The sequence below is a fragment of the Mytilus californianus genome, unplaced genomic scaffold (assembly GCF_021869535.1).
Source record: "Mytilus californianus isolate M0D057914Y unplaced genomic scaffold, xbMytCali1.0.p SCAF_1, whole genome shotgun sequence".
Classification (NCBI taxonomy): Eukaryota; Metazoa; Mollusca; class Bivalvia; order Mytilida; family Mytilidae; genus Mytilus; species Mytilus californianus.
Window position 1 is genome coordinate 33,609,973 of NW_026262581.1, and position 24,566 is coordinate 33,634,538.

General features: G+C 32.5%; 2 protein-coding genes across 6 annotated transcripts in view; both read right to left on the reverse strand.

Moving 5' to 3' along the window:
- LOC127718983 (hepatocyte growth factor receptor-like) overlaps window positions 1-24,566 on the reverse strand; it is a 92,513-nt gene that overhangs the window by 66,440 nt on the left and 1,507 nt on the right. For 4 of the 5 annotated variants that reach the window (XM_052225072.1, XM_052225064.1, XM_052225088.1 and 1 more), the window contains exons 2-12: window positions 15,240-16,298; window positions 14,087-14,101; window positions 11,705-11,887; window positions 10,541-10,669; window positions 9,622-9,792; window positions 8,300-8,436; window positions 7,636-7,768; window positions 7,113-7,249; window positions 5,928-6,146; window positions 5,394-5,487; window positions 1,709-1,939 (exon numbers count right to left, since the gene is read on the reverse strand). In XM_052225072.1, coding sequence (XP_052081032.1) covers window positions 1,709-1,939; window positions 5,394-5,487; window positions 5,928-6,146; window positions 7,113-7,249; window positions 7,636-7,768; window positions 8,300-8,436; window positions 9,622-9,792; window positions 10,541-10,669; window positions 11,705-11,887; window positions 14,087-14,101; window positions 15,240-16,298 — 2,508 coding nt within the window. The remainder of the gene's footprint in view (window positions 1-1,708; window positions 1,940-5,393; window positions 5,488-5,927; window positions 6,147-7,112; window positions 7,250-7,635; window positions 7,769-8,299; window positions 8,437-9,621; window positions 9,793-10,540; window positions 10,670-11,704; window positions 11,888-14,086; window positions 14,102-15,239; window positions 16,299-24,566) is intronic. The other variant, XM_052225096.1, reaches the window with a different exon arrangement.
- Window positions 1-24,566, reverse strand: part of LOC127719063 (hepatocyte growth factor receptor-like) — a 63,791-nt gene that overhangs the window by 13,537 nt on the left and 25,688 nt on the right. The window lies entirely within an intron of this gene.

The window sequence follows — 24,566 nt, forward strand, 5'->3', positions numbered from 1 at the left end:
ACAACGGCACGTACGCTCTTTTTTTCCAGCGATAATTTTTCATATTACTCTACTCTACTGTACTGTGCTGAGAAAGGAAATTATCAGTCAGTAAGATCAAAGGCAAATTTCGGAAAATAGCGATAAATACTATTATAGCAAACCGATAGGAGTGATATTAAATACATAGTTTTGATAAGTAGTCCTCTAATCTGTCTTCAACAATTTAAAAATTATGTAAACAAGCCTTTAAAATGCACTTATACATTGATATATTTCCAAGGCTTGCACATTAAAACGTTTCCGATCATTTCCAAGGGGTTCTTTTAATGTATAACACTTAGTAATCTATGATGAGTTTTTTTACAACCACTTGGTCGATGCCACGAGGGTATCACCAGCCCAGTAGTCAGCACTTCTGTGCTGACATGAATTATCATTAATATTGTCATATTTTTAAATTACCTGTTGACAAAACTTTGAATTTTCTAAATGCTGAGGAACTTTTACCCCAGGAATAGATTAACTTAGCTGCATTTGTCAAAACCTGTCGGAATTTTTGTATCTTATCTGCGTATCGTATTTGTCCTCTTTCACTTGTTTTATTCATGCGTTACTGATTAGTCTTTTGTAGACGAAACGCGCGTCTAGCGTTCAAAGTTTTAATACGGTAGTTTGGTATTTATGATGGGTTTGTTTACTGTATAAAAACTTTGAAGTTTTCGAAATACTATGGGGTTTTTTTACCCAAGGAATAGATTACCTTAACTCTATTTAGCAAAACCTTTAGAAATTTTTGTCCCTTACTGCTCTTCAAATTAGTATTGTATTTGGCTTTTTTTTTAAACTTAATTTATTTAAGCGTCACTGATGAGTCTTTTTTTAGAGAAACAAAAGTCTGGCGTACAAAAGTTTAGTCCTGGTATCTATGATGAGTTTATTTATAAATGTTATACGTCCAAATCGCTTTTCTTTATTGTTTTGTAGCATTTTAAAATGTATATCCTTTAGTCACATTTAAAGTATTATGTATAGTTTGCTGTCGGTATCAACGTTTTTAGTTTATTATTATGTACAGTTATGAGCGTTTTTTCCTCCCTTTTATTATAGCATATTACGGAACATTATGTTGGATTACAGGAGTTAACTATATAATTGGTAGTATAGTATTGATGATGGGTTTGTTTACTGTTTACAAAACTTTGAAGTTCACTACATACTTAACTTGAACTAAAGAATAACATTTGTTTTAAAGTCGAATTGGAAACAATAGCCTATTTCTTTGAATGGGCAGATTACAAATAAAGATTAACTAGCATAGTGGTATCACAGAGAAAGTTTCATAGAAATGTATGGACGATTGTCAATTTACGCCAATACTTTCATTTGTCGCTTCGTGCATGCCAGACAAACAACGTGAAAAAACTGCGTAATTCTCCGTAATGATGCGAATGTAAAAGTCGTTTTTGATTTAATTAATATTTTCATATCTTATTGGACCAAATTATATAGCCCGCCAGCACGTCAGTATTGACATGAAATATGACGGTCATATTTTGCTAGTTTTTCTCGAATCTTTTAGTTTTTAGTGACATTTTATTCTGTACTTGATTGACTTTCCAACTGAATTGATTTGAGCGCCACTAATGATTTTTTTATATAGACGGAACACGCGTCTTTTGCGTAACAACTTATCAGGCAGATATATATTTCATGAGTTTTTGTTTACCTTTAGTTCTAAAAGTTTTTCCTTCATTTCAATCTCTTTCAGTTGAGTGCCTATATCTAGGTAGTCTAATTCTGGGTCAGGATAAATCATGAGCGTGGTTGATTTGACTGGATTGTTGTCTAACATTACAGTCATTCGGCCAACGATAACTTCTGCAGATTTGTTCAATTCGGATGTCAAATCAGGAGTAGAACACACCAACATTGATCCGGAATGTTTCATTCTACAAGACTGCAATGAATATTAAAAGAATATAAGAAAGTTTTTTGAATTTCCGTCACAATCCATGTAAATGATTGAACGCCGTCATATCAGCTACGTTTGAACACAATATAGTATGAGTTGAATCAAAATTCTGTCACCAGATGATTTTGTTTTAAAGAAAAAGGATATATTGTGATTTCCAACATGAAAAATATACACCAGAGACAAAAGGACGAGGAGTAAACCAATATATAGGTCACCGTACAGCCTTCGTTTATTTTAAAATAAAGTATATACCATATAGTTAGTAAGTATACAAAACAGGAATAGCAAAATGCGAAAAAAAATCAAAAGAAACAAGACCAGTGCCAGATGTCAAATCAGGAGTAGAACACACCAACATTGATCCGGAATATTTCATTCTACAAGACTGAAATGAATATTTAAAGAATATAAGGAAATTTTTTGAATATCCGTCATTATCCATGTAGGAGATTGAACGCCGTCATATCAGCTACCTTTTAACACAATATAGTCTGAGTCGAATCAAATTTCTTCAACCAGATGATTTCTTTTAAAGAAAAAGGATTTATTGTGTGATTTCTAACATGACAAATATACACCCGAGACGAAAAGACGACGATGTAAACAAATATAGGTCACCGTACAGCCTTCGTCAATTAACAAAATATTTATCATATTGTATGTATAAAATAACAGGCATAACAAAATGCGAAAAATCAGAGAAGTAAGACCAATACCGGGTTTGGACCTGCGTCGCAGCATGTAATTGATTTAACATGTATATTGGAGGATAACTGATCATTCCCTTTCACCGAAGCCAAAAAAACTTTGACGAAAATTTTCCATCTACATTGACTGTTTTAAAATTCTAAACTATAGACAAACGGAACGTTGTAGCACGGTGGATGTCAGAACTTCTTACTCGCTACAACTCAACATGATAAAACTACAGACCAAATATTAAATCATTCCCTTTAATAGGAGCCAAGACAACTTTGACGAAAAGTTTCCTTGTACAATGAGCGTTGTTACATTTCAAACTATCGGGAAACAGAAACTGGATATACGGCAGTGGAAAAAAATGCTTAACCGCTACAACCGTAGACCAAATATTAAATTGTTCCCTTCAACTGGAGCGGAGAAAACCTTGACGAAAATTTTCCGTTTAAGAATGAGTGTTTCAAACCATCGGCAAACAGGAAGTGGATTCATTGCAGAATGTAAAAATTGCTTATTATTGCGGTTATTAGACTTGCTCCCGCCTTCTGTGACGCAGGTTAAAACAAACGGCATGATTTATGCAAAAACAATAAACGAAACACTTGTACGTCATAAACTAATGAACTTTTTTTTCTCAGTCAAGATAGATAATGTCATAAATAGTTTTGTCCCTTATATGGATGGAATTCATTTTGTTTACCTTCGTTTAACTGTTATCTGATGAAAATTAGCTAACAAATAATTTAAATGACGACCTAAACTGTCTTAAAAGGGGGATAACCTAATGTTTTTCTTTGTGTTCAGTGGGGTACGGGAAGCAACTCTTGGTATCCATTTCAAGTGAAAAGCATAGGATTTATAGGAAACAAAGACTGTCGCATTCGAATTTACAGAAAAGAAATTAAGAAAATCCTGTATTTTTATAATATTTGTTCTGACTATGTAAGCAATGTTTAAGCAAATTACAAAATATTGAGGATTTTTCTTATGTGTCATGTAAATGCATGCTAATTTGAAAGAAGATTTGTAACAGCAAAATACATTTTTAAGATACATATTTTTAACATTATCAATAGACATTATGACACTTTTTATATATATAAATAATTTTGTCACAACTCTTTGTCTGTAGTCATAAATAGTGATTAACCAACTAGTGTTTAGAAAGCTTTAAATTCGGAATTTTCCGGTCAACTGTAAAACACAAATTCTGAAATATAATTATTTCCCCCTTTGCCGCGAGACGATCAGAAAAATAGCAATATGACTGACAGCAACCAACGCCAACCACTTCATTAAAGTCTCATGATTTAAGACACTCACACAAAGAATGCGGTTTTAAACATTTTTGGGGCTTATGTTTTCTCAAACAGTGATGTCAAAGCACAACACAAGTACAAACTGTAAAAGTCAGTGTTAGCTGACTTTACTCTTTGGATCGAAACGAAGCATACAAAAATAACTTTCGCAAAGCAAAAAAAAAAAAATAAAAAAATACACGATTCCGATCAAGAGCACTTGAATCAAAGATAGCTAGTTTGAAGCTTTTTTAGTTGATAAATAAATAATTGTTTCAGGTCTAAAATATGAAGACCCAATGGAATTAGTGTAACGACGTTATAAACAGTCTGAAAAAAATAGCATTTCAAAATATTTGCACTATATATGTTCATAACTGTAAATACATATTAAAATTCATTGTTTAGTATTTTCAAAAGAACCGTTGAAGCAAGTATTCAAATATTTTACTAAAATATCAAATTGATTACATTTCAGACTAAGTTACACAAATGATCAATAGGTTTTCATGGAACTTCATCTGAATTTATGGGTTCTATAGCAATACCTTTCCCCCGCTGTTTGTCTTTTACAACAATTCATACGATTTGTAAGTCAGCTACAGCTTGGCGAGTGGTCTAAGGTTGTGATTTCTATTGGCAGATACGTTCAACACCGATCATAATTTATTAAGGGTGTACAAGTTTGCAGCGGAATTTGGGGTTTTGTCCGGCTTCCACAACAAATTAAAAGTAGCCGCAATTATACGGCAAGTGTGGTGGAAATGTTGTTTAAAGGGGAAAATCATGAGTAACTGAAGATGAAAAAATATTTCAGCAAAAAATGAATGTTTGACCAGATTTGTAAAATGGTTTCAAAATCATAAGTCATAAAACGAGTGAGTTGCTGATCTAGATAGAAATATAGGGAAAAAAATTAAAATACAAAATAAGTATCTTCTGTCAGAAGCTATTTGAGTTACAAATGACAGATTCTCTACAAATTATCCTATCTTAACAAAACTGTTAAAGCCTGAAAACTGCATTTGTGTTTAGATCCTTTTCCTGCCCTCGATTTATATCTTTGTCATTCAATTTTTTATATTGGTTCATCTAATCAAAAGTAATTTAACGTAATTTAACGTAATACATAAGTTGTACGATTTAAAAACAAATATCTGTGCTTATAAGAGAACAGCTTTGTTAACATATATACTTCATACAGATATATTTAAAGGCCAGTCAAAACTGTTTTCTCTCCAAAGATTTCTGATGATTAAAAGAAAATATTTCTTAACTTTAGGAATGTATATAGGAATCCAAACCAAAAATATTTTCCGCAATCAGTGAATTTTGTGGAAGAACTAAACATAACTTAACATGCTGAATTCCCAGCTTTCAATGAAGGCGTTAATTTTTCTACTTAGAAAGAATATGAATTTATTAATGTTTAAACTTACCGAACCAATATGAGCGTCACCCACACTTATCAGCATACCGTAATTGGTAACAGAATCAAACCAGTTTCCATGAATTTCAATGTTTAAACCTCCACTGAAAAAAATATTGTTGGACAACTTAAGGTACACTTTAAGAACGGTAACCATTTTTAATATGACATCAATGGGAAATTAAAAATATAACTTACAGATTTTTAGGCAATAGAACGTTATCATCACATGCTGCATGTGCCTCTTTCATTGGATTTCTTTTGATATTTGTACCAAACCAATAACAAGGAATGGATTTTCGAATCTTAATATTTTTCTTAGAATGCATGTGCAATTTTTGGCATTGTTTTTATCTTTATCTTTGATTCCACAATCTTGCCACTTAAATTTGCCACGTGATTATCACTGCCCAGACCTGAAAGGTAGTGATTTCGATAAAGGGGGTTTCTTGTTGTCTCTTCCACCAAATGCTTTATACCTATTGTTTGCGGTGTTTTGTTCAAAAGAGTAGGATTATACCATCCAATCCCTAATTTTTTATACCTTATCATAGTACTATTTCGTGATGGTTGCTGAATAATCTCCGGATTTGGCATGTAACAAAATGTCTTGTTTTCTAACGGCTGATATGATGCGCCATCAATCGCTACTACAATATCCCCGCTGTACCTACAGTTAGACATTTCAAGATTTTCTCCTTCAAAAACTTGTTCACATGTTCCACAAGATTGTGTGAGGCACACAATTTCTGTGTTATTTTTCCTAAAATATAGAATGCCTGTAATGATTACGTTTGATGCTAAATTTTCATCTTTTGATTGTCAGATAACAAATACATGATGTTTTATAGAGATGCCTTTATAAATGCCATATTAAACTCAAATCTAATACTGCACATGCTTTGAATGATAAAGTGTCTTCAACTTGACACGGTTTTCAATCAAAACGAACGAAAAAGCTTGATTTTACTCCTATTTTACCGTTTAGCATAAACACTTAATCATGATTATTAACTGCTCCGTTTTGTGACGCGATAGGTTTAAAAAGCTAAGACCGTTTGTACGTGTTAAAATTAAGTGTGGCAAATTAGATACAAGTCAAAGTGTTCTGAACATTCACATTGTTTGCATAGAAACTCTAGTAAAAATATATTATATCCTTATAAATTACTAGATTTCAAAAACGAGTTTGAAGCCTCAAAGAAAATAGGTGAGACACAATTCAATACTATAAATGATGACATTCAACTAATGACTTTTGAACATCAAAAAGTGTAAAATGAAGATAACACAAATTAGATTTCGTGCGTTCCAGGCGCTTTTCTAGTAAAACGTTCATCTGGTTGCTCAACAAGTTTGAAGCCTGAAAGAAAATAGGTGAGACACAATTCAATACTATAAATGATGACATTTAACTAATGACTTTTGAAAACCAAAAAGCGTAAGACGAAGATAACACATAATAAATTTCGTGCGTCACATGCGCTTTTCTGGTAAAACCTTCAGCCGATGCTCAAACCCAAAATATTTGAAAGCCAGTGATGTATAATAGCGTAGAAAAGTTAGGGACAATATGACTAAAAGGGACATAAACTAAAGAAATAGTTGAATCCATCAAGGGTCAAATTTCTCAGCGGGAGTTGATAGATGCATGGAACAAATTCAACTGTCGCAATTTGTCATACTTTATTACATGTAATACATTGTAAAGAAAAACAAAAACACTTACGTTTGAATATCACACTGCATCTTACCAATCTTCACGGAAAGGATAGATCCAATTTCAAACTTTTCACCCGTGATAGTTAGCATTGTTTTGCCTGATATTGGTCCCTTCATGGGGAAGATATTCATAATACTAGATTGCTGAAAATTTATGCAATAAATACTCAAGAGAATTAAAGTGAATCATTTATTGCAAAAAATTGAAGTCAAAGAATCGGAAATATGAATTAAAACGACTGATTAAATGCGCAGGTCACGTGTCTCTGTGGAAAACTACCATCAGATGCGCTTGATGCTGGACGTATTCATTCCCGAGGAAGGAAAATCTTAGTATTTCGAATGATTTTGAAATTGTTAAGAACCGTACATTTACAAATAGGAAGACTTACTAGCAATGGTATCTCATGTCAGTAAAGGGGTTAAAGCTATTGTAAAACGGAAAAGACCTCTTCTATCACAACAACGAATATTTCTTAAATTTAAAAAAATTACTTCTTATAAGCATCCATTCAAGTATTCTCACATACCGTATATTCAAATGTTATGTCCAAGCGTTCCGATATTCCATCAATCCTATATTGTTTGGAGGTCGAATCAGTCACGCTCACCTTTACAGCTGCAGGGACAGGCAATCCTACTCGACTTGTCAGACAAGTTATTCTGGAGGTGAATAAAGGTAACAACATATGATATAAATTACGAAAACAAAATGTGTTTAACATCATTTTCCTATTCTATCCTGTATCATAGTCATCTTCATGAGTAAATATTTCCTCAAGATAAAATAATAAACTTATTCAATCTATACTTTCAGACAAATTGGCAAACAATATCAAAATGTTAAGTTGTAGAAATGTCCTTATTTCATCCAATGATTTATGAATATAAACTCATACCAGTGTACTTTCAAAAATATTACTGAAGTTCTGGATAATCAAATCAGTGCTATCAATTTAGACCTTGATGCAGTGGTATTGGTTTTTTTAATCTGTAAGACGTTTGTATTTATCCGATTCAGTGATGTTTTTTGAGAAAACAGTTAAAAACCAGCTTTCTTACAGAGAAGTTTGAAATCGAATAATGAAAATGGTTAATATCAATTCCAGTGATTTAAAAAGTTATGTCCCTTCCATTAGTTCTACCCACTTAGATATGAAATGGACACTTTAAAGAAGGTTAATTAAAGAGCACCTTGTATCACTAATATTCTGGATCAAACATGATGCAGCTCCAATTGATACATTAGCATTGTTTACCATCGAACCGAAATTCTCTCCTGTTATAGTTAATTTTGTTGACCCTTCCAGCGGTCCATTCGCTGGGCTTATCTAGAAAAAAAAAGAATGACCACTGTCACAATAATATATTACCATTTTCAATATCAAAGCTGAAAAAACTAATGCTGCAGTTATATTTAAATATCCATTTGTCGCTACTTTATTTAATTCCAGCTTATTTCCTTCACAAATACAATAGAATTGCTTGTCTTCATGCGTGATAAGTGACATCGTCTTGAATCTATAGTTAGGTTTTGTTCCATTTTGAAGGCTTTACTGTGACTTTGATATTTGAAAAAAAATGAAACAGCAAATAAAGTGCTGTTCATTTACGTTTGGTAATGTCCTGTATATGTAACCATTTAATGTCATGAATTGCTACACCACATCCTTAATTTTCATTCAAACGTGTGCGTGAATCAAGTAGCAAAAAAATCAACATGATAGAGTTGATAATCCACTGTTTAGTTTGCTTTAGGAGTTTTCAGCCGCAGTTAAAAGATAACAAAATGCATCATAAAAAAAAACAGTTAGTTTCGACGCACTGAAGATGCTTCATATAATTCACATAATAGTTTACAAGGTAACAGACTTGTAGGAAGACGTCATCGATCTTATCAGTTAACCCTTTTTCAATTGATTTTTTATAGTTTGTTCTTATGTTGTGCTGTTACATCACTGTCCATGGTTAGGGGGTGTTGCGCGCTCACAAACATGTTCAACCCCGACACATTCTTTATGTGCCTGTCCCAAGTCAGGAGCCTGTAGTTCAGTGGTTGTCGTTGGTTCATGTCTATCATATTTGTTTATCGTTCATTGTTTTGTAATAAATTAGGCCGTTAGTTTTCCCACTTGAATTATTTCATATTTTTCATGTCGGTGCCTTTTATAGCCGACTATACGGTATGGGTTTTTCTCATTGTTTAAGGCCGTACGGTTGCCTATAATTGCTTACATTCGCTTTATTTGAACTTTGGTGTATAGTTGTCTCATTGGCAATTGTATCTCATCTCCTTATTTTTATATACTCTATTTAGACACGAAACTTTGACTTTAGTCTTACCAGTCAATGTATTTACTATTTTATGTTGATTTGCATGTGTGCTGTGCATACTGGATTAGCAGCAGATAACATTATATTTGATGACTCTTTAGTGTGAAACAAACGCGCACCGAATCGTTGACGCTAGAAAGCTGTAAATATGAAGATATATTTCTATATAAATTATAGCTTACACCCTGTACAAATGGCGGACATGATTGATTATGCCACATATTGCTGTGTTGACACTTGGTTTCTGTAGTACAATGATCGAAACACCATCCGCATCCAAGTGGGTCATCACTGGGTACACACTCTCCACACGTCTTGTGTAATTGACATGACGTCATTGACAATTTTGTAACCTGGAAAGAAAAAATAAACATAGAAGCATTAAAACGTAACCTGCAACTCTCAACAAGAATTATGAAATCATAAAGTTTTAATATTTAAATTCATATTCTGAGCTCAAATATGATAACATTGTTTATTTGTTTTCAACTCGTCTCGTAGGTTGATAACATTTGATTTTGTCAGTTTTTTATAGTCTCTCCCTTTTTAAATTTACCTTGGAGTTCGGTATTTTTGTTATCCATTTTTGCATGTACTTTTTAAGTGTTTAACAGCAACCACTGGATTAATATCCTTTAAAATCCGCTATTAATACTATTGGTGCTTTTACGTCTCGTTTTGGCGTCCATTTTTGACATTTTTGTTTATTTTTAAAGACTTACACCACTGCTAAAAGTGTTAACCATTTGAAGAGTAGAATTGAGAATGGAAAAGGGGAATGTGTCAAAGAAACAACAACCCGACCATAGAGCAGAAAATCCCGGAAATATATATTTCGTCTTATATGTTCTTGTTACTTATTGTATTTACTGATAGAAAAACTTATGTGGTGAAAACACATTCAAAAATATCAAATATCATTGCAGATGCATCATTTATAATTACTAAGTGGAAAAAATTAAATTATTTATACTGGTTCCATTTGGAATACAATGTTCTAAAGTTCACGCAGCGCAGCCTGTATATCGTTCACAATGTTATAATTCATTTCAAATCTGTTTATGGTCAGTTACTATTTCAAATTGCACATATGCTAGTCACCCTGTTTCCTGTCAAAAGATACAGATAGCTGTGTGTATCTAGAACCATTTCATTACCAACTGGAATATTTCTGTCACCGCTAACGTCAAATTTGACGTACGATGTACTCTGTGTCGAAGTTACCAGTATCTTGAAAAAAATAATTACAAGAATATAAACTTCAATTAAATGACAAACAACAGATGTTTATTTATATTTTTTAAGTGTTATTTGTTCATTTGGAGTAGGATTTGAATCGGACATAGATATAAAAATCTATATGAAAATTGTTTTAAAAAGTACAAATACATAGTAATTCACTTGTTTGAAATATAATCATTCGACTAAGGGTTTTATCCCTTCCAAGGTATTTATGGCCTTAGAAACATTTGGCACTTTTTTGTGGGATTATTGGTTTCCAACTCTCTTCAATAGTCTCATTAGTTTTGCCTTGTATATGTTTTGATTCAGGCGTAAATAATGAGTCATGTGCTGGCGAAGTGCGCCTTTGGTGTACAAGATTATAACCCTCAGACAGGTATCTTATGTGGATGTTGTTCTTAAAAAAACAACACAAGAGACAATTGTATTGCCCTTGACAGCAATAAAGTGTAAAAGATTTAATTCCAAATAAACAAAAGACGATGTATTTCGAACGTTTTTGTTTCTATTAGTTCCGTTTGGAAAGGTATTTTTTAGATAAGGCTTTTCATTAACCATAACCAATTGGTTCTCCTGATTTTTTAGCTATATATTATAAGTAAAAATTATCAGTGTTTCTGGATATTTATGCTGTAAAAGTTCAGGGCGAGCTTTTAAAAGGCTTCACATTGTATCGTTCAGCAATTACCTGATAATCAATGTATTTGAATTGTTGCCCAGTCTTTAGCCTCCTATATAGTTTTTTTTTGCAGACCGATGTTTTGTTTGTTTTGTTTTGTTTTGTTTTTTTCGTTTTTTGCTATTATGGCTTTGTCACTTTGTCTTTGACTTATGAGTTTGAATATCCCAATTATATCTTTCGCCTCTCTTTTACTGTATGTATGTGAGTGAAACAATAGTTAACAGTAGTTACTTTTAAAACTGAATATAGTAATTTACTCAACTTCGAGTTCCATTATTTTAGGGTCAGCTGTGGAATTAATATTCAATTCTTTTTTGTTATATTATAGATAGGTCGTGTACCTTTCTTAAAAATCCTGTATTACTTCCTGCAAGAATAATATGTTCAGAACTATTGCTCAGTGGCAGAACAGAGGTTAACAATTCATTGGAGATCTGATAAACGGCTGTTTTACTAAAACCGTCACCGTGAGCCTCGATTCCAAATTCCATTTTCTTCTGTTCACATGATTTTATTATGTCACCCTACAAAATGTCTTTTTAATTTTTTTATTAATAAAACTTTTGGACAAAAATGTTTACGTAATGAAATGGAAATGTTTTAATCTACATAATTGTATTTTCATTTTTTCTTTCAAGTACTTTAAGGTTAATAAATAGATATATATATAAATATGTATAAAAAAATATGATAGGATTGCAAAGAGACAACAATCTACCCAAGTCCTAATGATGATGCAGTTAGCAAGTGCATTTCATCGTACGGTCTACGACAATGTGCAAAACCCATACCGTTTAGTCAGTTGTAATAAGACAGTCATTACAAAATGTAAAACAATTCAAACGAGAAAAACCAACAGTCTCATTTTGTTCTTCTATGTACCTTATTTGTATCTTACTGATCGAAAATAAAAAGCTTAACGGTTTAGAAAAAAATCCCCAACATATAAATGCGAGTGACAACTCAAGAAATCTCGATAGTTGTTGTCTTTTGGATTTGAAAGTATACCTGATACGTGCAAAAAAATTAATATCTTAAGATCCAACTTGTAAGTTTTGAGGAATGTCTTTTAAAATTCTGTTGGAATATTACACTAATTTGAAGATAGACTCGTAGCGTTTTAGAGGTTTATAATTCAATATAGTTGAGTTTCCTGTCCCCTTACCTTTTTAATCTGCTATATTTTCAACATAAGTTATTTATGTCAATGACTTAAGGTTGTTAGTAAGTATATTTGGTTATAACCTATCTTAGAGATAGTACTTGGTAGCTAAAAGTTGTTAGTAAGTAAATTTGGTTATAACCTACCTTGTTGACATGATTTATAACAAACCTTTATTAAATTGTCCGTTTATAAAATTATAGATTATAAAGAAACAAAGGTTTTTAAAATTATTTCAGGCAAAGTTAACCTTAAATTGATTTAGCAATGTTATTAAGTCCCTTTTGGCTATATAGCTCTTGACTGTTTCGGTTCTTATACACCATTAGCATTAAAATATTCGGCTTTGAGCGTTCTTAATGAAGGCAAATCCAGAAAACCGCTTCGGACTCATGAGATTTATTGTGTTGATTTCATATTTTACAACAGTGGGTCGATACCGCTGCTTGTGCACTATAAGTTCCGGAAGGTATCGTCAACTCAGTAGTAAGTACTTCTGTACTGACATAACAAGCCTTTCTATATTATAAAGTAAATAAGTATCAATTCACTCAGGCAAAGATAGCCTGCAATTGATTTGGCTATGTTTTAAGGTCCTTATTTTGCCATATAGCTCTTCAACTGGTTAGGTTCTTATATATCCTTGGCATTCAGATATCCAGCTTTGTGAATTATGGATGATGGTAAATTCAGAAAAGCGCTTCAGATGCATGAAGTTTATAGTACTTGTTTTATTTTTCACTGCACTGGGTCAATACCGCTGGTGTTGGACTATCAGTCCTAAGGGTATCATCGTCTTAGTAGTCAGTAGTTCGGTACTGACATAATTTATAACAAACCTTTCAAAAATTGTCTGTGTATGAATTTAAATGTTATAAAGAAACTAAAGTTTCAACTCACTCAGTCAAAGTTGACCTTAGATGGGTTTGACTATGTTTTTGTGTTGTTTTTCTTCGTCATAAAGCTCTTCAACCGTTTCGGTTCTTATAAGCCTTGGCATTCAAATGTTCGACTATGAGCGTTCCTAATGAATAGTAAATCCAGAAAAACACTTCTGAATCATGGAATCTTTTGTGTTGTTTTAAATTTTGAGGGGTAGCACTGGGTATTTGTAACGGAGATAAAAGGCGAGAAAATGTCTAGATAATTTCTAAAATCTGTTATATTTCTACTATATTTATTTCTAAACTAGTGTTTAGACCCACTAATTCCAACATAATTTTTTGCACAAAAGATTTGTTCATTTAGCTAAAATGTTTGTAATTAATGAAATAAAAATGCAGAGAACCACTTTTTCATAGTCAAATTTTAGTTTGCAGGATTTATCATCTGGAAGGGTCTATTAATTAAATGATACGTTTTTGTCATATGTTGACGTAACACTATCAGCAAGATTTAGTACAACGTCAGTAGTTTTAAAAGTTTAGCATATCAAGTACTACTAAAATGTTTCATTGTTAATTAAATAGTATATATATCCATGCCAGTTGTAACAGAAAAATGAATATTGTGTAAATACATTTTATTAGTATTGGTTAGCATTATGAAATGAAGATGTCACCTCTGAATATTCATCCTGCGAAAAGAAAATGTATGATTCAAAAAGATATCTGATTTACCCTCAAATTGTGGCAAATATTGAAGCTAATTTTAGGATGAAAACAATTTCAAAATTGTATTTATATATAATTGGGTTTTCAAAGGTGCCTTCACAGAATGAAGATCGTGAAATTGTAACTCCCATTTGAAAGGTGTCTTGGTACAGGCAGTCTTTCAATAAGTCAACAACGAATCCTCAAATAGTTTTGGTTCAGTCATTTATTAATTATTTAGCAAACTCCTATTATAATTGGTAACTGATATGAATAGTGCAGGACTCAAATAAAGTTTACACATTTATCCAGCTAGCTTTACGTAAATTATTCAGCTCTTTCATAAGATATTTTCACTCATATTTTAATGGGGCGATATTTCCAAAACAAAATGTATGATAGAAATGGACATCGACCGAATTTTGAATATACATAAAAAAATCAGTATTTATATCAATAAAAGCGTTCATTTAATCTTGAAAACTTAGGTCACATTCCTTGTAGAACTTATGTCTTCTGAAAATAACAACTGACATTTGATGAATTGATTGATTAGTTGTTGTTTAACGCAAGAGAAAAAAAAACTTTCAGCCAATCAGAAGACGTGTTACATCTTAAATTAAATTATTTAAGAAATGATTGCAATATTTTTTCTGTCTATAAAATAATAACATCAAAAATGTAGTGCAACCTGAATAACGTGCGTAGCGTGTTATTTAAAAGTGTGCACCACATTTTGTAGGTTATTTCGAATTTTTAATGTACATTAATTTTTTTTATAATTTACGGCTGGATAATGAAAACATAATCTTAAAAACATCAGTCATATTCTTTGTAGAACTCATCTCTTCTAAAAACAACAACTGACATTTGATGAATTGATTGATTGACAGTTGTTTAATGCAACCTAAACACTTTTATATCTTGCTGAAGTTTATCATGGCGGCCAGTTTTATTGTCAGAGGACGCCTGGGTATCCACAAGAAACTACTGATCTTCTGCCAGAAAACTAACAATCCTTGACAACTAAAATCGACGTCGAACAAATCATTTCTAACCAGCTAGCCTTTTTAAAACTCCGTAAGGGTAAGTAAAGACTTATGAAAATATAATGAAACTTACCTTAGAAGCTTGTGTGCATTGGGTAGAATTGCAGTGCCATGATGGTGTCCCCCATGTTGGCAATCCTTTAAAACATTTTGTCAACACTTCACTTGCAAACTTTCTTATCATTTCATCAATCGTATAGACACAAACGACCGAACCTTGAGTATTATCGGCTTGAATGTTATCAACATTGTATGCCCTTATACCAAATGTCATATATAGCTTTTGTTGCTCGATGTCGTAGTGAGCTGCTATTCCAATGTCATACTTCGTAGGAGTTTTACAGGAAATTGGCATTTCTTCATAAGAACCGTAATCCAGGTTATACTTGCACAATTTTGATATTCTTGTTTCATATGAAATGCTTCCTGAATTGTTTATTGATCGAATGAAAACATGAAAAATGTATTCCTTAGTATCAAAAATATGTAAAAACTTCAATTTAAAGTTTTCCCGTTTGGTATCACATACTGAAAGAAAACTCCAAGCGGAGTAATGATCAAAGTTCCAGTTCTTGTTAGATTTTGAAATATCAAGCGTTGCAAACTCATTGTAAAAGAAATCTGCTTTTCTGCTATCATAACTTTGACCAATGAAAAACATATCAACACCACTTTCGTCCTTTGTGATGAGCATAACGGATGAATTTTCACTTCCAAGATAATTTTTCTTACTTTCACCAAAATGATGTTTAAGATTGATATCAGATGCATCGTACATGTAACATATACCTTGGCGCGCTGTTCCACATACGATCAGGAAGTTCCGGAAAGACTTCAATATACTAATATGATTATTGACTGTTCGGTATCTCATGTAGATACAAGAATTGTCAAAAGAATTACATTGTTTACTATCGTTGACAGGGCCAATTATACCTTGATTCTTTAGACTTAGATCCAAGTCAAAGTGGAGAAGAATATTTTTTCCTCCTACATATAAACTTTTATTTTCTGCAATTATAATAATTTTAGATAGTGGACCATATTTTGTAGGCACTGTGTAGTTCTGGTTGAAAGCAAGTGTTGCTAGGATTCCTGCTACCAGACAAATACCTACCAATCGGATATACATCTGAAGTAAAAATATACATTGCGTTTTACAATATCATCTGACGAAAATTCCTAAACCTGACCTGACTACATCTTTAACAAAATTAATGTCGTGTGGTCCTAAATCAATTTGTAAGTGAATATTACGAGTTTATATACCAATACACTCCTACAAAATAACATTTCTACTATTAGTATATAATATTCTTTGAAAAGAGCTTGCAATAAGTTTGTCCGCAAAATATACGCTGACAGCAACAACCACCAACTTGTATGTGTTCATATTATAACAAATGGTTGAGTCTTCAGATGAAGTCGCGTGCCAACGGTCATCTCTTGCTAGTATAAAAAGAAACGGAAGACTATGTGTTGTGGTACGGGAATCTCCATAAACCACAAAGATAAAAAAAAATATTTAAAAGCAGGTGAACAATTTCATGTTAAGACAAGAAGATCTCGTATGATTGCCAATGATACAACCATCAACAAAAGACCAAATGACGTTACTTTAAGCAACTATAGGTCACTATACGTTCTTCAATAATGAGAAAAACACATACCGTATAAACTAATAAGCTATAGGAGGCCCCGAAATGAAAAAATGTAAAACAATTCAAACGAGAAAGCTACCCGCCAAATTAATGTAGAAAACAATGAATGAAAAATAAATATGATTTACAGAAACCATCGGCAACCATTAGATTACAGGCTAAGGACTTTAGACATGTACATACAAACGGGGCGGGTCAAAACATTTCTTATAAAAAACCTGTGCACTTATAGGTTAATTCAGTCAAGCCGTTTAGAAGGAGTTGCTGATTAAAAAGCTGGCGTAAGTATATATGGCATAGTCAATGTTTTGGCAAGGAAAGCTTCCTAACAAAATACACACAGATAAAGATTAACTCAACAGGTTCACATTAACTGCGTCTACTCTTCATGTTATACTTTGAGTCTTTTGTCCTTTTCATATACAAATCCGATACTTTCTGTAATGTGACTGTATCAAGCAATAACCTGTAGCTAGACCATTAGTTGTGGTTGGTTTGCTGTTTGTTCTATTTGTTTTTCTGTCATTTTAGTTTTATCAATCATGCCGTTTTTCAGCTCTTATAAAATTTAATCGTTTTTTTTGGGGGGGGGGGGGGTTTAAGCCATAACATTGTCAGTTTGTTTTTATTTGACAAATGAGTTCGAATGTCCCTTTGTTATCTTTCACCTCTCTTGTGTTATACGGGGACCTTTTGTAGCTTATTGTCAGGGATGAATTTTACTTATTCTTCATTGTGACCAGTAATTGTTCACATTTCTCATGGACAGTCATACCACATTTCCTTATTTTTATAATGATATAGCCAGAAATATCCTAGTCCATGTTAAGTATGGAAAACCCCCAAAAAACAACATAAATGATGGGGAAAATAACACATTTTGAACGAGGATTTAGTTCCTTAAGTACAGGAAATAGTGGACAAATTTCTGTGATGTGATCCAGCAACTGTACCTGTTGAAAACAGATACATGTATACTGTTACATTTTTATGTTCCTTTGCACTTTCAATTTTTTGTATTCATATCTAAAAAAAATATCACAGCCACTAGTTACAAGTGTTAAGAAGTTCCTATGAAATATGCAACGTCAGTTGTATTTAGAACGAAGCTTGAAAATGGTAATACATGTATCAACATGAGTTCCAACGCTCGGTATAAATGCGTTATGTATAGGGTCCAGTTGGCATTTTACTTTGTTGTGTGAATCGGCTCCTTTTTTGTGAAATTATAAGCCAGTATACTTCTCTCATTTAGCAAGCATATATTTTTTCAATTGCCCATCTTATTTTTATTGACATAAACGTTTTTATCACAAATAAAGCACATATTTGAAATAGTTCTCATAGAATACAGCTTTTCACATTGTCCAGGTTTTTTCGTGCACTGCAGTAAAACCCCGGTTTTCAAATATTACCAAAAAAGAATGCATTCGGGCCTGTTATACTGACTTGACCTTTTTCTATTTTATTACTGCAAATTAGAGAATGTCAATAATACAGAGTCATGAATGGATTAAAACATAAAACTATGTTGATTAATTTTACCCCTGTTACATTTGACATAAAGATAAGGAGATGTGGTATGATTGCCAGTGAGACAACTATCCACCAAAGTTCAAATGAAGTAGATGTAAGCAATTATAGGCAACTCTATGGCCTTCATCAATGAGAAAAACCCATACCGTATAGTCAGCTATAAAAAGCCCCGACATGAAAAATATGAAACAATTCAATTAAGAAAACTAACGGCCTAATTTAAAACAAAACAATTTACGAAAAAACAAATAGGACAGACATGAAACAACAACTACCACTGTACTACAGGGTTCTGACTTAGGATATGCTCATACATAATATAGCGGGGTTAAACATGTTTGTGAGCGCTCAACCCTCCCTCTAACCTGGGACAGCATAACATAAGAACAAACTATAAAAAACAGTTGAAAAGGGCTTAACTCATCAGATCGATATAGAGGAGGAAGATATCTAACAAAAACACAGATCGGACGTGGCAGGGTATTTATACATCCCTAACATAAAAAAAGACAAAGTACAGATCTGAGAGTACTCGCAGTTACTTACAGCTAGTTCAAAGCCAATAACAACTAATAAAAAAAAATCATGTATCTAAGACTTAAACATCAATCAGTACACTTCCAACATCCAATATATTTAGTGTTAAGACGCCATTAACAGTCAGAGAAAAACATGACCTTGTGCAATGCCAAAATATTAACAGATTGTAGTACCGGGAAAGTGCATACATGTATATTTACAATAAGATTTAGTTTGGTTTTTATTTACTGATAACATTATCAATATTTATACCAATAAAACAATTTTAAAAAGATCTTATTACAGTGTTGAATTGGTAACTTTTTAGAATAAGTCTAAATGGTTGCCAAATCTACCCGGATCGTATCTGGACTTCCGGGCTTGGTAAACAACATCATCGTAAAATTATGATGTTCTTATCCGTTTGAAATAAGTTTTCTACGTGTACAGCCAAACTTGCAAACCAAATCTTTGTATCTATTGAGGAATTTAGGAAAGGTTTTAAGTAACTTGTGTAACAAAATCCCTGACCTAATAATTTACCAGTAATACATAGATTACGCTCATTGAAAAATAAAACGTCACTAAAGACACGGGCATAGCGAACGAGTTGGGACATATAAACACCGTAAGACGTTGACAAAGGAACACCACCGTCCAAAAAAAGGAAAATTAACAATAGGGAAAGAAAAACTATCCCTTCTGTCGTAATTTTTTTTTTGTAGAGTTTATTTCTTGTTCCATATGTTTATTTCTGATCTGATTACATTTTACCATAATCTCGCAGTTTTATGATAAAATTACGACATGGTTCTATATGTTTTTCCATACTGTGTCATCATACTTGATACGTTTTTAGCCTTAAATGTTTTGTGTCTTATATATAATTTGCCGTACACTCAAAATGCCATGACAACAAAACTGTAATTAAATAAATAGCACATACGCATTAATGTAATGAATATAAAATATGCGTACACAAGGTTTGCTTCGATATGTTAATATCCTTCGCAGAGTTCTGTAGATTAAAAAAATAATGAAAACATATTGGACGAATACAATATATCTGTCATCGATCAGCAAAAAGTAAAAGTAAGGAAAATCAACACGAATTCCCCTCATTTGCTTCAGAAGGATTACTAGTGACTTTCGTAGTGTTACACTTGTTAAATCGAATGAGGAGTGATTGAATATAAAAAAAAAAGATGTGTGAATTCCATATCTTTGATTGCTTCTGTTGCTTTTCGTAACTATTGGCCTATTGACTGTAGGGAATTAAAGTTTGACATATTGTGTAGACACCTATATATTGTTGAATTAAGACTGTATATTTCTTGTGGTTATTTGTATTGATGGGTTGCTGAATCATTGACATATACCCTTATTGAGAACATCAGGGATTTCAAATGTGAATATGCTGCGTCGCCAATTTGGTGGTTCTATTATTAAGCTGGAATTGGAATCATATTGTTATATTACAGTGGGATGTCTAGTGACAAAATGTTACCTTCCCTGTAAACTGAAAACTTTTTAATGTTTGTCCCGTTTAGCAAGGACGCTATCAATGATGAATTCACGGGAAAACGTTCTGATAAAGAGTGAAAATAGAAATAAGTTGAAATAAAAACCAACACTTCCATTTAATTTTATCATTTCCCTCTTTAAGCAGCAAACGACGAGTACAGCAGGCTATATGAGCTTGATGTAAAATTGGTTTAAAATGTTGCTATGCGAATAAATTTCTAGAGTATCAACTTCAATTTTTTTTTTGCCCCCCGCGTAACGCGTTGCGGGGGATATAGAAATACCGGGCGTCCGTCCGTGTGTCCGTCCGTCCGTCCGTGTGTGTCCATCCATCTGGTCTTGTAAGCGCTCTCACAGGTACAATTCTTGTCAGATTTTAATAAAACTTATACTACAGGTAAATATCAGCAATATCTCGGACAAATTTTTTAATAGTAGACGATCGACTTTTTTTTAAAAGAGTTATGCTCCTTGGAAATATTTAATTTATGGAAAATGTCCTCGTTAGCGCTCTCACGGGTACAATTCTTGCCAGATTTTTATATACCTTATACTATAGATTAATATCAGCAATACATCGGACAAGTTCTGTAATGGTGGACAATCGACTGTTTTTAAAAGAGTTATGTCCTTTGGAAATATTAAATCTATGAAAAATGGCCTCGTTAGCGCTCTCACGGGTATAATTCTTGCCAGATTTTTATAAAAACTTATACTATAGGTTAATATCAGCAATATCTCGGACAAGTTTTATAATGGTGGACGATCGACTTTTTTTTTAAAGAGTTATGCTCCTTGGAAATATTTAATTTATGGAAAATGTCCTCGTTAGCGCTTTCACGGGTACAATTCTTGCCAGATTTTTATATACCTTATACTATAGATTAATATCAGCAATACATCGGACAAGTTTTATAATGGTAGACGATCGACTTTTTTTAAAAGAGTTATATCCCTTGGAAATATTAGATTTATAGAAAATGGCCTCGTTAGCGCTCTCACTGGTACAATTCTTGCCAGATTTTTATAAAAATTATACTATAGGTTAATATCAGCAATATCTCGGACAGTTCTATAATGGCGGACGATCAACTGTTTTTTAAAAGAGTTATGCCCCTTGGAAATATAAAATATTTGCAACGCGGTGGACATTGGAACTCTGTTCTTTTATTCTTCTGGCTGTATTCCCCTCTCGAATATGCTAATTATCCGGATATATATGCAGCTAGATCAGAGAAAGTCAGGGAAAAAATTCAAAAGGAATCGATTAATATGCAGCAAAGATTAACACTTTTGAAATTAAGTTACCGTTAAGTTATCCAGATGTAAACATTGAATGTGAACAGATCGAAAAGACCGCAAATACATGTAAAAAAAGCCGAGAGGGCCTTTTCTTAAAATTGTATAAAAAACAGAAAAAAAGATACCTACTTTATAAAAATATCTATCTGTAATTTTCTAACCTGCACAGACAGACTTTTAAATTGTTATAAGCACGAAAAGACATTATTTCTATATTGAATGTTCATTTGACATGATTATACCAGTGTACTCAAAAACTTCGATGTGGAATATAAGTATATTTTGGGGAATTTTAACATGCGAAGGATTTTGTGGAACACTCCAAAAATTGGTGACTCGAAAGATCTTTAGATTTTGTATGTACGTGATTTTTTTTCTAATTGTTTTCAATATGCAGCAAAGATTAACATTTTTTAGATTCAGTTTCACAAGTTTTTAATGCAATCATCTCGATAAATACTGAACATAAAACATCGTGTATTTAGATATAGGAAGATGTGGTATGAGTGCCAATGAGACAACTCTCCATCCAAGTAACAATTTATAAAAGTAAACCATTATAGGTCAAGGTACGGCCTTGTATGTATGTTTCTAATAACACAGTTTACAAATATGTTTTTTAAAATGAACAATTCCTAAATAGAAATAACTTTTGATCAGTATCGTCACCGGCATTGTTTTATTATTGATTTTCTCGACTCTATCATAAGAAGAGTCAATTTCCGTTTGTTCTCGTTCACTAGATTTTCCCACTGATTAGGATCCTATGATGTCTATTGACATATACTTATAGCTGGCGTGTTGTTGTATTGTTATGCTAGAACAGATTCCTATTCATAGAAGTAACACTTGAACATTGTCCTTCTTTACTCTTTTCTATTTTTAGCTTTGGTTTCAAATCTTACTAGAACAAAATTCTGTATCTTACATGTTACCTCATATTTACGTAAATTAACGTTGTCAGACTTAAAGAAACAATTAATCCACTCGAGAAAAAAAAAACTGTCCGAACCGGTCACTTCCCTATATGTACTACCGTGATCAACATTTTTTTACATGCATCCATGATGCCTCTTCAGTTTAAAATCAACACGGAGCTAGTTAGTTTATCAAATGAAAGAATATAGGTATGTTCAACACAAACATAGGTCCAGCACATTACTGTTTACCCATTTGCCCAACTCCGTAAAGCCTAATCAAAAAGGGTCATAATAAAAAGTGGCTCAAGCAACGGGAAAGAATCTGAAGCGGAAGAATCTTCCTTTAGGAGTAATACCACCGTTGATTTTCTCCTATTAGTCTTTGTTAAAGTGACATTTTTCAAAAAATTGTGCAGAATTTATCTTTGTTTCAAATAAAGAAATACTTGGCATGAGTAAAGTTTTATCCTGTCCAGTACTACAGTCAACATTTCACCTAACTATTCATTGCAGATAAGATATAAACCATCACTGGAAGTAAACCAATCAAATTTTCACCTTTAGTAACCATTTCACTTGAAGTTTTCAAATTTTTTTTTAAAGGAACAGCAAATAGAAAAAATGGTGCTTTGAAACACGCAAGATATATGATGATGACTCAGAAATTTTTTTCTGCAATGAAATGCAGAGTTAATTTTCTAAAACTGTCAAATTCAAGGGAATATTTTTTCGACCCGTTTTCGTATGAAACCGGATGTGACGTACCATGATTTGGTGGTATTACACCTGGAACGATCCCTTTGTATTTATACACTCAATAGATACTATGCAAAAAGAGTGTTGAAGAAAAATTTGTATGCCAAAATATGTACTTGATGATCTTTTTTCCTGGACTGAGTGTCTGTCTATCCATTAAAATTTTTCAGATTATATGCAAACATTACATTTTTTATGTAAGTTTTATATTTACCTTCGGTCCTTGGAGTTAAACAACCACCTAGCGCTGGAAATACATCTGATATCAAAACTGTCATGCAATAATCTTATATTAGGACCATGATAACGACAAAAAAGCACATTATTTAAAATCGTTTTGAATACAATAAATGACATATCGAAATCGAAAGAAGTGTTAGGTTGACCAATTCCTACAATTTAATAAAGTTTCCAGTAAGTCAATCCCAAGCAAACTCAAGTCATGGTACAGCATGTTACAAATTCTCTTCAATTTGACAATTAAAGTGTTGTAACTCAGGAAGGACAAACCAGAAAATTAAAAAATTGAAATGGGGCTTCCTTTTAACTTTCCAAAAACAATGTAAAATCTAAAGGAAATTAATCCAGTAAATGCACGATATTGGAAACACTGTTTTAATTCAAACGGTAAAAGTCCCATAACACTGGAAGGACCAACCAGAAAATAGAATGCAAAATGGATCTTCCTTTCATCAATCACAACAATTATGTAAAGTTTAAAGGGAATCAATCTAGACATACAAGAGTGAGAGCACAATATGTGAAAACTTGCATTAATTCAAACGGTAAAAAGTCCAGGAACTCTGAAACGAAAAAGCCAACAAAATTTTGATTCGAAAGGGAGCTTTCGTCACTCCAAATGGTGTATTGCATGATAATTGGATAAAGTAAATTTGAGTTATCATACGAAATGTAGACAAACGGACGACAATGATTTACTATAAAACGGTCTGTCTTCTACGGGCGTATAAAAAATATAGGATTTTCCGCTATTTGTCAACAGCTTTCTTATGCAAACATTTTTTTTTTTGTAAACATCATTAATATAAAGACTACATAGCTGAATGATTTTTTTGAAAAGAATTTTATTTCTATGACAATTTTGAGTCATTTATTTTATCAGGATCAGTTAATCATGTACCACATGATAACTTGTTTTGCGTGTTTTTTTTTATCTCTCTG